Source organism: Meles meles, chromosome 17, assembly GCF_922984935.1.
Source record: "Meles meles chromosome 17, mMelMel3.1 paternal haplotype, whole genome shotgun sequence".
NCBI classification, from domain to species: domain Eukaryota; kingdom Metazoa; phylum Chordata; class Mammalia; order Carnivora; family Mustelidae; genus Meles; species Meles meles.
This window is the reverse complement of record NC_060082.1, coordinates 4,862,033-4,875,135: the sequence shown is the minus strand read 5'-3', so window position 1 is coordinate 4,875,135 and position 13,103 is coordinate 4,862,033. Positions and strand designations below refer to the sequence as shown.

The 13,103-nt window shown below is 48.3% G+C and overlaps 1 protein-coding gene across 10 annotated transcripts in view; it reads left to right on the top strand.

The window, feature by feature from the left end:
* The window catches only part of DCAF8 (DDB1 and CUL4 associated factor 8), a 41,581-nt gene that overhangs the window by 11,613 nt on the left and 16,865 nt on the right, over window positions 1-13,103 (top strand). For all 10 annotated transcript variants that reach the window (XM_045982346.1, XM_045982353.1, XM_045982350.1 and 7 more), the window contains 5 exons: window positions 2,343-2,417; window positions 5,336-6,006; window positions 6,898-7,038; window positions 8,297-8,391; window positions 12,887-12,997. In XM_045982346.1, the coding sequence (XP_045838302.1) occupies window positions 2,369-2,417; window positions 5,336-6,006; window positions 6,898-7,038; window positions 8,297-8,391; window positions 12,887-12,997 (1,067 nt within the window). In that variant the 5' untranslated portion in view covers window positions 2,343-2,368. The remainder of the gene's footprint in view (window positions 1-2,342; window positions 2,418-5,335; window positions 6,007-6,897; window positions 7,039-8,296; window positions 8,392-12,886; window positions 12,998-13,103) is intronic.

Genomic DNA, 13,103 nt, shown 5'->3' with positions numbered 1-13,103 from the left:
GGAGAGCGTCCTGCTGCGGGACTTTTAACCTGGAGTTCTGCTCCGGTGTGCCGTCTCTGCAGTTACTGATTCCAGTTGACAGAAAGAGAAAACGGAGTCTGGAGAAGGTTAAGTAGCTCACCAGTGGTCAGAAAGGATGCTAATGGCTTCGCTGATACTACAGCCCGGGACTAGTTTTCAGTCTAGAACTAATTTTGCTAAACTCTGTGGCCCCTAAAATGTGACCTTTAGAAGCTCTCCGCCTGCCAGCTCAGTGATGAAACCGAGCTGGTGTCGGCATGCACAGGGTTGTCCCTCTTTCTGAATTTGCGGTACATTCTGTCAACTTCTTCCCAAAGAGAAGATCTCTTTTTGTAAGAACCTTAAACCATTTTCCCCAAAAGACAACTGTGCAGCCCCTCAGTGTGAGTGGAACCATATGGCTCCGCTCTTCCTGCCTCTCAGGGCGAGGACCCCTGGCTGCTCGCAGTCATGGGGGCTGCGAGAGCAGATGTGTTCTCCAGCGCCTTACGGATCTGTGGCTCGGGCCGTCTGGGCTCCTGCAGGAACCGGTGCCGTTCAGTTTTGAGCCAGGGTCTCTGGAGCCGCTTTCTTCTTTGGAAGGTGATCATGGTGGGGTGGACAGTATGGTGCGGTTGAGAGTTTTGCTTCTGGAGGTGAGAAAACACCAGAGCTCTTCTCAGTTGACCAGAACGGGTGCTTATGACCTGAGTTTTTAATCGTAACGAAGTAGAACACTTGTTTTCCCACCTTGCACGACTGTTGCAGTTAACGTAATTAACTTAAACCCTAGGTGGGGAAGAAGCTACTGCCGAGATGCTGGAGAGTATAAACAGGGACTCCCAGCAGGAAAAAGCCAGTGCTGTGTCAAGAATGCTGTGCAGAAATACCTCCTCGGAGTAGGAGGAGGGAAACAGCCTGCTCTGCAAACCACTCTCCGCTGGTGTTTTTGCCGTGGCTTCACAAATCTCTGCTTTGTTGGCGTTGTCTCCCAGCACCCTCCAGGGCCTTCCTCAGACTCGACCTCGGTCCTACCCGTGCGTTATTTCTACTCCTCTGCCCTGGCCTGCGGAGCAAGCTTTGGGCAGCTGTCTCTTGGCAGGGGACACTTTCTGAAGCAACTTGGATTTCTGTAGAGGAGAGTAGGGGGTCAGGATAAGGATGGGGCTGCTTCTGGGATAATTGTTGTGGGAATGAAAGGGCTGTTGAAAGATTAGAAGCCAGTGCCTGGGTACGAGGACCAGAGTCATAATCATACTTTGTCTTTGACCAGTGCCTTTTGTCCAGGCACTGAAAGGGCTTCACAAAATTCTGGTCTGAATAATATTATTCTTTGCTCTTTGGAATTTGCTCGAGGTGGGAGTGAGGCCCTGTAAAAATAATGTGTTACAGTGGTATGAAAGGAAAAAAGCTAGGTACCCCGATTCACAGATAGGGCTTTGCCAAACAGGTTTGGTGAAAGTTGGTGGAATTAGATGAAATAACGTTTGCCACTTTTGAGATGGATTGAGATGGTTTAATGGAAATGTGGCCCTTTTCTTCCCCAGCTGTGGACTTGGTGGCTTAGTTGTAAGAGGAAAAAAGAAACCTTTTAGGTTCTTTCTTGGGGAGGGGTGCTCCTGAATTCTAATTCGACTCTGCCTCTTACAATCCTTAGTGTCTGTGCCTGTAAGATCAGAGCTTGGCATCTGAGTGAACACAGAGCCCAAGCACTCACCCCTATAGCTTGGTCTCTCCCATCTCTTGATTCGTGTGTAAGGTGATATTCGGAGTCTGGCCCACCTCTTCGTGTAACGAAGCCATGTCTTTCATAGAATTTATGGGTGATACGTATGATTAAATTTACAACAGAAGATTCTGGCCTAGAGGACAAGGCTGAAGCTAGCTCTTTGTGTTAGGCCTCTGTGCGTGTAGTACCTGTCGCTGGGTAGATGCCTGCTGGGGCAGGTTTGAGCTCAGTTCCTCCTTTCCCATCTCAGAAATCACTGCCAGCTACTCAGGTAAAGAGATGACCTCCCAAAGATATGTCTCTGTATGGAATTTAGACATGGGGGAGGGGGATCCGCAATGATTTCCAGCAGCTGAGAAGCCCTGTTGAGCACACAGTCAAAACTCTCTCTCTCTCTTTTTTTAAAGGAGTCTCTACGCCCAACGTGGGGCTCGAACTTACAACCCTGAGACCAAGACTTGCGTGCTCCACTGACAGAGCTAGCCAGGCGCCCCTCAAAAAACCATTTTTATGAAAATGACAAAGGCTGTGCGTGGTTAAATGTCTTGTCCCTCTTATCTTCTCTCCTAGATTATTTCCTAATTGTTTCATTCTCTTCCTCTCCTAAATGCAGGCTGGCCACAATAAACATCCTTCAAGATGTCCAGCAAAGGGAGCAGCACAGACGGCAAGACAGACTTAGCCAATGGTAAGAGGCCACCTGAGGTTCTCCTCCTCCCCTGAAGAAAGTGGAGATCTGGGATTTTAGTGGAGGAAAGGAAATCTTTCCTAAGCGTGGATCCTTCCTGTGTTGTTCTGTGTGTAGAAAACTACACAGGAGACACCCTGGACTATCTGGGACTTTTGTTGCTTCGACTTCTGACTGTTTCCAGAAGGTCAGTAATAGAGGTGTGCCGTTAGGAGGAGTTCAGGTAGTTTGAAATTCTGAAAGGTTGTAAGAGTGGATGAAACCTAGGAGGAAAAGATCAGTTTGTGGTGGAAAGAAGGGAGCTGTGGGAGGGTAAGGTTCCCCAGTTGTGACGAGGGGTCTCTTTCTGCGGCAGGTCCTAGTTCGGTAGGAACAGCAGATGAGAGATGAAGTTACAGCCTAAACCGACTGGAATGAGGGCTGGCTTCTGTTCTTTGTAGGGTCTGGCCAGGTGTGAACCCACTGGGTCTAGGGCATGTTTGAAGGTAGAATATCAAGATTTTAATAACGGGTTATTCGATTAAGGCTTCAGCCCTGAGCCAACTTCTGAACTGGGGAAATGCCCTTCAGATGTCCCTGGGCAGCACAGCATTCAGCACTGTTGAGCACGTTGCTGCTCAGGATTATGGGCTCAATTCTAGTTGATGAGATTGGCAGAGCAGTGAAGTTGAGTAAGGGAAAGAGATTTGTCAATGTGCTGTTTATTGACCCTCTGTTCTCTTTGTACCAGTGCTGGTCGTGCATCTCCTGTTAAGGAAAGTGGATCAGCTTTTTCACTGGGCTTAGTTGAGAGACTCGGGGTTCTAGCGTGGTTTGAGGTATGTAGCTGATTTGGAATTTGACCATCAGCTGGGTCAGGGATTGGCAGACGATGGCCTGCGGGCCGGATCCAGCCCACCCGTGCTTTTGTAAACCTTGTTGGAGCGTAGTCATGCCCCACTCATTCCCGTGGTGCTTACGGGCGCTGTTGTGCCCTCACAGTGGGCTTGAGTACTAGTGACAGATAGCCCTGTGGCCTGTGAAGGCCCTGGCTAGGAGAAATTTGCTGACCTCTGGATCTTGGTCATTGGCTCTGAGGGTCCCCATGCTGAGCTCGTGACATACTCTGGCCTTTATGAGAATATGCTGGAGCCCCCAAGTCGTCTTGATTGGTTAATCATAATTTTAACAAGAAATGCTAGGCGTTTCGGTGTTTTTGTTTTCCTTCTCCCCAGAATCGAAGTGCGTGGCGCTCCACCCTTTCTCGCCACTCCCAGTTTCAAGGCCAGTTGTATCTGAGAGACCAGAGCTGCCGAGCTTTCTCAGTAGACGGCGCCGTCTCAGCAGGTGTAGCTCCTAGGAGCAAATTGCTGCACTTTCCCCCTTTATCTTCCCGTTCCTTTTTTTTTTTTTTTTTTTTTTTAAAGATTTTTTATTTATTTAACAGAGAGAGAGATCACAAGTAGGCAGAGAGGCAGGCAGAGAGAGAGGAGGAAGCAGGCTCCCTGCAGAGCAGAGAGCCCGATGTGGGGCTCGATCCCAGGACCCTGAGATCATGACTGAGCGGAAGGCAGCGGCTCAATCCACTGTAGTTCTCACGCTGGGATCTTAGTTGAGGTGCTTTCTGAAAAGAGCTGTTTACAAGTCTCGCTACCTTCTGTCGCCGTTTGAACCGGTGTGCTTGTACTGTTCATCTGTTTTCCGTGGCGGGTTTTGCCTGAGAGTTTGTCGTGCAGGGGTTCCATGGCTGCAAAGATCTTTGGAACTTCTTGCTCTGCTCCGGGTGACTAAGCTGTCAGGAGCTACTTGGAATCCTTTCAGTGTCCTCGTGGGGTCGGGTAGCTCCTACCAGCATCGCACGGAGCTGCTCTGCTGTTCCTCACGGCCTTCTCTTCTGGCGAGGTCAAGTTCGTAATCATCAGGGAAGGAGGCCGTGAACAGTGTTTAAAGTCCTCAGCCGCCTTCCTTCTACCTTGGCTTCAGCGTGGAGGCTGCGGTCACGTGGCTCCAGCACACCGCGGAGCGGGGCGCTCGCTGGAATGCGATTTGGCTGCAGTTAGGTAGGCGAGTACAGTGTCTGATCCTTGGGGCTTAGGTTGCCCAGAGTGACCTGGTTCTTGGAGAACCACCAACATGGCCACCCTGGATGTGGTGAGCTTCCCTTCTCAGATACCGCTCTCGTAGCCCTGCTTTTCATCAGTTTTGAGTGTGCGTCTTGATAAAGCTCTACCTCAATACAGAGTTCCTGTAACCAGCAGTAGCATCAGCATTGTGAGGTTAATGGAAGTCAGAATACGTGTATTGGTGAAAGGTGAGCAAAAACCCATCCTAAAGATCACACACAGTCCCTCTGGTCCCTTCTACTTCCTTCTGGTTGTTAGTGGATTTTAGGACCTCAAGGGAAGAAGTTAGGATTTGGGGGGAGGGGAGGAGCAGTGTTTTCTTGAAGTAGGAAATAGTTCAACTCCCACCCATTGTCAGAATGATTTTCATCTGTTATTTTCTGTTTTTCTCTAAGAAGATGTCTATACCGTTTCTTGCTGGGCATGGATGTTCTTTTCTCTTACATGTGGTTGAGTTACTCAGTGTGACTGGGGGAATGTGCCTCGAGCAGGACAGAGCTTAAGGTGGTTGGTGCTTGGGCACAGCCTGTCCGTGCTTTGCAAGAGAGAAAGAATTGATCACTCTCGGGCCATCCTGGAGTTCTCCACTTGGTGTTGAAGTACCTTTATTTGCATGTGGCTTTGGTCTTAATCTTTTCAGTTTCTTGTCCTTTACTCAGAAGGTAGTCTTGGTAAGCATATGAACAGAAACACTTTAATCGAAGTTGGTGTCTGGACCTTTGGGTGATGGTTTTTAGACTCAGGCAGGACATCCTTCTGATCACAGTCCCATTTCCTTATTTCCCCCCTCACTCCCCTCTTCTCACTGGCCTGCAGGAAGCTTGTCTAGCAGTCCGGAGGAGATGTCTGGCGCTGAGGAGGGCCGGGAGACATCCTCAGGCATTGAAGTGGAGGCCTCGGACCTGAGCTTGAGCCTGACCGGGGATGACGGTGGCCCCAATCGCACCGGCACAGGAAGTCGGGGTACAGATACAGAGAGCTCGGGGGAAGACAAGGACTCTGACAGCATGGAGGACACTGGCCATTACTCCATCAACGATGAAAACCAGGTCCATGACCGATCAGAGGAAGAAGAGGAAGAAGAGGAGGAGGAGGAGGAGCATCCTAGGCGCCGGGTCCAGCGGAAGCGGGCCAACCGTGACCAGGACTCGTCAGACGATGAGCGGGCCCTGGAGGACTGGGTGTCTTCAGAGACGTCTGCCCTGCCGCGCCCTCGCTGGCAAGCCCTCCCTGCTCTGCGGGAGCGGGAGCTGGGCTCCAGCGCCCGCTTCGTGTATGAGGCTTGCGGGGCGAGAGTCTTCGTGCAGCGTTTCCGCCTGCAGCACGGGCTGGAGGGCCATACTGGCTGTGTCAACACCCTGCACTTTAACCAGCGCGGCACCTGGCTGGCCAGTGGCAGCGACGACCTGAAGGTGGTGGTTTGGGACTGGGTGCGGCGGCAGCCAGTACTGGACTTTGAAAGTGGCCACAAGAGCAATGTCTTCCAGGTGAGGCAAGGGGGCAGAACAGCAGTTGAGAGAGGCGGGTGGCAGTTAGACGAGCCTGAGAGGCCTGCAGAGGGAGCTGACGGAGAGCTGCGGTAGTAGCATCAGGAGTAGTCGTGCCTTGGCTCCCGTGATGACAAAGGCCCTCAGAGACCCACGACAGCCTTTTGTTTTTCCTAAGCACAGAGGTGGTTAGAAGCCTCATTACCGGTGGGGCGCTTGGAAGTGTGCCCTGGGGGAAGGCTCTAGAGCTAGACTGGGTTCCGTTCCTGGCCCTGCCCATTATTAGCTTTGTGATCGTGGGCAAATTCTTTCATCTCCGGCTTCAGTTTATTGGTCTGTAGTGTAGAACTAATGACACAGGGGACCAGGGCAGTTACACAGCAGTGGAGGTTAAGCAGTTTAGAACCAGGCATGGGGTTAGTAAGCCTTTGACAAGTATTTGTTGGCATTACTAGTCTCTGTTTACTCACCAGCCCCATCATATTGGTCCTAGCACTGATTCCTGGGCCTGATCTCTTCCCCAGCATCTCCTCTGGTTTCCTTCGTCTTTGTAGCAAATTTCTGTTTGCTTGCTGAATCAAGATAGATTTCCCTCCTCCTTTTCTTCGTTTCTCCCCTAGTAGGCATAGTCCTCGTTCACCCGAGCACTTACCCTGTACCAGTTCAGCCTCGCAGGGTCAGTCGGAGTGCTCCCTTGCAGCAGAAGGGTTTCCTCCCTCTTCTTTAACTCTGGGAAGAAGCTGGACTTGAGCCCACGGTATAGGACTAGGAGAGCTACGTTTCCAGCTCTGGTGCAACCAGAAGGATGGTTTGTGGTTGTTATTACAGTTTCCCCTCTCAGATTCACCTCCTCAGTTTCTTTTGTATGTCTCTCTTTTCATGAATGCCCAGGCCAAGTTCCTTCCCAACAGCGGTGATTCCACCCTGGCCATGTGTGCCCGCGATGGGCAGGTGCGGGTAGCAGAGCTGTCTGCCACGCAGTGCTGCAAGAACACAAAGCGCGTGGCCCAGCACAAGGGAGCGTCCCACAAGGTGAGTAAGCTCTTGCCCCCATGGTTGTGTGGTCTCGCTCCTCAACCAAGGATCTCAGCCGGGGCCTTCCCAGATCTCTGCCCATTGTGTCTCCTCTGTCGTGGTCACTGGCCTCACTTCTTTTGTCCTAAAATTTGTAGATTAAAAAAGGTTGAAAAGCAGCCCCCCTTACCTTCTTACAAGTGAAGTATTTGAAAGCTTTCTAGATCTTGCACGTACAGCGTTCACATGATGATACCTAAGCCCTAAGCTGACCAGCGGTTGGTTTGGAAATCCTTGAGGTCTCCTGTGCCTTCCAAACCTCTTAGATTTCCCTTGATTGTATCTGGAACACTTTAACAGCTCCGAGGTCTTAGTGGCCGGCCCCTCATGAGCGAGAGCTCCGGCTTCTCTCAGCTCTCAGGGACAGCACTATTTATGGACGCCCTGTTTAGGACTGGGAATATAGAACAGACAGTCGTGGGGCAGCCAGTGAGGAGCCGAGAGCTCGTCTCAGAGCGGTCGGCTGTAAAAGGATGGCGGCCCTCTCTCACAAACCCTAAGCGGTAGGTAGGTGGACGTGGGGTATCCTTTTCTAGGCCGAATGGCTCAGAAAAATACGAAAGTTAACCTGTTTCCTTGATTCTTAAGCCTGCCTTCAAGCCGTTAGTTAACTAATTTTTATAACTAAGGTGTAAGGAATGAAACTTGGGCACCATTTCTCTCCCCACCTGAGAGTTTAATTGATTTTCTTTGAGAATGAACCTTAATGGTTAATGTTTTTCTTTGGTATCTCTATTTGGATCCCTTGGGGACTTAGTTGAAATAGCAAAACTCCTGTCCTTTTGACTTGTGTGGAATAAATAAGCTGTAACAAATTCACATAGAACAAGAGAGAATGGGTTTATTAGTTCCTTTCCTGGGGTTTTACAACAAAAAAGCTAGACGTGGCTCTTGCGGAGACATTTAAAGTGCAGTCCTTCCTGAAGATAAAGGAGTGAACTCGATGGCTTCTATTCTAGTCTGTAGAAACCTTTGTCTCGGGGCGCCTGGGTGGCTCTGTCGTCTGCCTTCGGCCCGGGTCATGATCCCAGGGTCCTGGGATCGAGCCCCACATCGGACTCCCTGCTCGTAGGAAGCCTGCTTCTCCCTCTTCCCACTCCCCCTGCTTGCGTTCCCTCTCTTGCTCTGTCTCTCTCTGTCAGATAAGTAAAATCCTTTTTACAAAAAAAAAAAAAAAAGAAAGAAAGAAAGAAACCTATGTCTTTTTGTCCCTTAGTTGGCCCTGGAACCGGACTCTCCCTGTACGTTCCTATCTGCAGGTGAAGATGCGGTTGTCTTCACCATTGACCTCAGACAAGACCGGCCAGCTTCGTAAGTATAGCGGTAACGTTCTTACAGAACTGGATCTCTTGGCCTTGAAAATACCCCACCTGTCCTAGGTAATACCCTCGTGTCCGGTCCATCCGAAGGGTCCCTCCCTGCCTGTGCAAAGAAGCAGGTTAAGGGGTGGGCGCTGCTTCCCTTCTTTGTTGTGGTTGGTCTGCTGCTCAGCAGCACGGGACTGTTCAGTGTACCTACTTTCCTAAAACGAGCTTCGGCTGTCTTCTGTGTCAGCTGTAATCACGTGGTGATCTCTCCATCCACTTGGGCGCCGCACGGCTCGCCCACAGGAAGCACATTACTCTGCAGAGCAGCTTAGCGATACGGTCCGATGGAGTTTGCGGTTCAGTTATGTGTAGAAACATGTAAGCAAAGAGTAAGTCTTGCACGAAAATATTAGTGCCTGTAATAGAGTCTGTCATAACGGTTTCTTTTTACATGAATTTGGTTAATCGCATCCCTCCTCAGCTGTGTGATGTCCCGTAAAGAACAGAGCATCTTACTTGGATCTGGACAGACCTGGGCCAGATGGCAGCTCAGGCACCCACTAACCATTCTGGACCTCTGTTCTCCAGCCCTGACTTGGGATATCACCAATCAGTATTTCTCTCTGTGATCTCCTTGAGTGTTATCGAGAGTGTCCTTGATGCCCCAGCACAGTGTCTGGCTCCACATTGGGAACTGGTTACGTTATAGCTACTAGTTAGTTTAGTTTTAAAAATTTTAATTGTTCTTACAATAAGTAAATACATCTTGTTTTAAAAATTCAAATAATAAAGCATATTGACAGAATGCTGTCTCGTGCACACCTCTCTGTCCCCACTTTTCTGGCTGTTGGTAGCCACTGTTAAAAATTTTGGAATACCTTTCCAATCCCTGTTTGTGTACTTCTATATATCTTAAGATATACATACACAGTTTCCCTCGTAAATGGGATTAAATGTGTGTATGTATAAATACACACATGTAGTCCCCTGCAGTTTGCTTTCTTCATGTGGAAACATGTTTTAGAGATCTTTCTCCAGCCGACCATAAAGGTCTATTTAACTATGGTAGTTAAAGCATTGGTGTAACAGAGTTTATGTAATTGCTACCTTGTTAATGAGTTATCTACATTATTTATGGTCTTGTTAGTGTTAAAAATTATAATAAGTCTTGTATGTCATTACCAGTGTTAACTAAGGGATGTTAATGATTTACAAAACATACGAGTAGAAGGTAAGCTAATTTGGGAAATATAATCTCAGGGTTGGTTATTACTAGACTTTTATTTTTCTTTATTTTTTAAGATGTTATTTATGAGAGAGAGAGAGAGGGAGGGAGCGAGCGGACAAGTGGAGGGAGCTGCAGGAAGAGGGAGCGGGAGCCTGATGCGGCTTGATCCCGGCATGCTGGGGTCTTGACCTGAGCAGAAGGGGCTCAGTTGACTGAGCCACCCCGGTGCCCCTTGTTGTTTTCTTTCCGTAGCTCCAGAGGGGAGGGGAAGCTCAAAGATGCAACCAGTGGGCTAAGTGTGTTTGGTCTGCTCTGGTAGAGAGTTTGTGAAACACAGTGGGAGCTCACCCTGTGCGCCAGCACGTAGGGAAACCACTGTTAGATCACAAGAAGTTGGAGACCATGTCGTGGGCAAAACAGAGGACTTCCCAGATTATTGAATTTGGAGCGAAATGACAGAAGCAGTGGCTCGGATGCAAGCGCTGATAGATGGGCTACAAATTCAAAGAGGGAATATAGGAGAAGCTTGAAGGAGGAGGAGGCCCAGATTCTGGATTCGGGGAAAGAAGAGACTGTGAACTTTCAAGAAGTTTTTGGTTTAGGGGCTAAAGAAGTAGTAGAAAGCTTGACTGAGGTGGGGGATGCATGTCAGGTCATGGCTGGAAGTTCCGAGCTGTGTGTGTGTGAAGCTTATGCGTGAACATCCACACATCAGAGGCGTCCTTGTGTGAAGCTGGCTGAATGGGAACTTCTCTTTTGTGGATTTATGATAACTAAGTCTCTGGAAGCTGGTGAGACTGGTTGACATTTTAGGAAAAGAGTTGGGTTTGGAGCTGTGGGTGGGATATTCCTGTAGCCAGTGGGAGCCCATTTGAAATACTCTTCAGAGGACTTCTTCGCCCTGATCTGTAGTTATTTCCCCCTTTTTGTTGGAACATACCTGCTTACTAAAAGTAAGACTGATGAATCACAGACCTGTACCCCTGAAACAAATAATACATTTTTGAGTTATTTTAAAAAATGCAAATTTTAAGGCAAAATTTGGTAAGTTTGTTTCTTACACTTTCATGTACTCCCTCCTTCTGAAAGGAAAAAAAAATTTTTTTTCACCTGCTGCCACGATTAATCATTTTTTATAGCACCTCTGCCAGCTCCCTGGAAACCCCACAGGACTCTGCGTTTATCCATTGGGAGAGAGAATTTTTCGTTTCTGATGAGTACATTGAGGCATCAGAAAGATCGAGCTCGTTGTCAGGATTACAGGGTGGCAGATCCCTGTTTCATAATCTGTCCCTTCAGTTTCTTCCTTCTGCTTCTACATGGTCAGCCTTATGTTTGTCTGCCTCTCTCCTTCTGAAAACCCACATTGCTGAGAAAATGGGATGATCTTGTGAAGAGCAGCAGCATCTGCTTTTCCCCGACTGAGACCTGATTCGGGCTGCCTCTTCTCTGTGCTAGTTTTGTTCCTTAAACTCAGTTTGGATCTGCGTTTTTGAGGGTTGTGTATGTGTGTGTTTTCCCTAACGACATTAATTTTAATGACCTTCATGCACTGTTTCTTTTTTCAAGATTTTATTATTTATTTGAGGGAGTGCATGCGAGGCACGTAAGTTAGGGGGCCGGAGGGGCAGAGGGAGAGGGACAAGCAGGCTTGATACCAGGACACTAGGATCATGACCTGAGCTGAAGGCAGACGCTTAACTGACTGAGCCGCCCAGGCGCCCCCCATGTAGTGCTTCAGTGAAAAGCTACAGAGATTTTAAAATCAAGTAAAATCTCTTCACTTTGCTTAGAGCAGTTCTAGACTGGAGGGACTTTGACCATGCAGAGAAGATGCTAAAATCATTTCTTTACAAAGAAACTCGTTGTCATGGTTATATTTCTTTCAGTTTCCATAACAACAGAATGCACAAAACCATAGAATTAAAAACGAAAGCTAGAACCCAGCCCTTTCCTTCCCCGTCTTTCCTTTCCTGTAAATTCATTAATCTCCATGATAGCATATTTGACTGGCTGGACACTTGGATTCGGGAAAAGTATTCATAGTGCCACCCGTAAGCCGGGACTGGTAGGGCTATTTAGCCAGAATCTTCTGGCTAAAACTAAAGTTTTATAGGGTTTTGCTCAGGACCCCAAAGACCTTCTAAGGATCACCCTTTTTTCGTGGTACAACCAGAGGAGTAATTTAGAGATGATTTTCCAGTTTTCCAAATTGCTGCCTTCATAAGAATCTCTCCTCACCTGCCTCAGATAAAGGAAGAATGCTGCTTTCCTTTGGGCTGTCCGGTGCTAGAGCTGAGGCTTGTCATTTTTCGGTGTGCATTTTTAGAGCTATGTTGTAACTATGGAGTCTGGGAAGTAGATTCTTTTCTTTCTTTCTTTCTTTCTTTCTTTCTTTTTTTTTTTTTTTTTTTAATTTTCTTTATTTGGGAGAGAGAGAAAGAAGGAGGGCACAGGCAGGGGAGAGGGGCACAAGGAGATGGAGAAGCAGTCTCCCCGCTGAGCAGGGAGCCCGACTCAGGGCTTGATCATGACCAGAGCCGAAGGCAGACACTTAACTGACTGAGCCACCCAGGTGCCCCTAGGAGGTAGATTTTAACCTTAAGGTCTTTTCTGGCCGCTGTTTTTATGATTCGTCGTCCTCTAGCTCCTTGCTCCCAGATGGCCTGGGAGGATGTATTTATCTCGATGGGAAGATGTGGGTGGTGGCGTCTGTTTAATGATAGCGTAGCATCGTGTTGGACTCCGGCTAAACCGACGCTACCTGAGAAGCAGTACTTTCATAGACTCTAATTTACACGTCTTGAGGAGCACCAGAAAATGACTTCACTACACGTTTGTTCTTCCTTCCCAAGGTAGCATTTATTAAATAGATACGGAGGTGATTTTTGTTTCCTTCTTGTTCCAGTGTTCAAAACAAACGCTTTTTTCTCGCTTTCACAGTGGGAATCTGGTCTTCTTTTTTTTTTTTCTTTTTTTTAAAGATTTTGTTTATTTATTTGACAGAGAGACACAGCGAGAGAGGGAACACAAGCAGGGAGAGTGGGTGAGGGAGAAGCAGGCTTCCTGCCGAGCCGCGAGCCCATTGTGGGGCTCGATCCCAGGACCCTGGGATCATGACCTGAAGGCAGATGCTTAACGACTGAGCCACCCAGGCGCCCTGAGAATCTGGTCTTACTAGCTGTGTCTGCGTTACTCTCTGTGCTCTCTATTGTCGTGCCCATCTGGGTCTTTTAGAGAATATAACTTGTACACTCTTCTACTCCTAAAGGAAACTGGTGGTGACAAAAGAAAAGGAGAAGAAAGTGGGGCTGTATACGATCTATGTGAATCCTGCCAATACCCACCAGTTTGCGGTGGGTGGACGAGATCAGTTTGTAAGGTGAGTCTGGCTCTTTTGTGTTAAGACTTAGAGACTGATGCATTGGGGACCACCAGGTGTCCTTTGTGGCACATGTGAATGGACTCGGAATCCATTAACCACCATC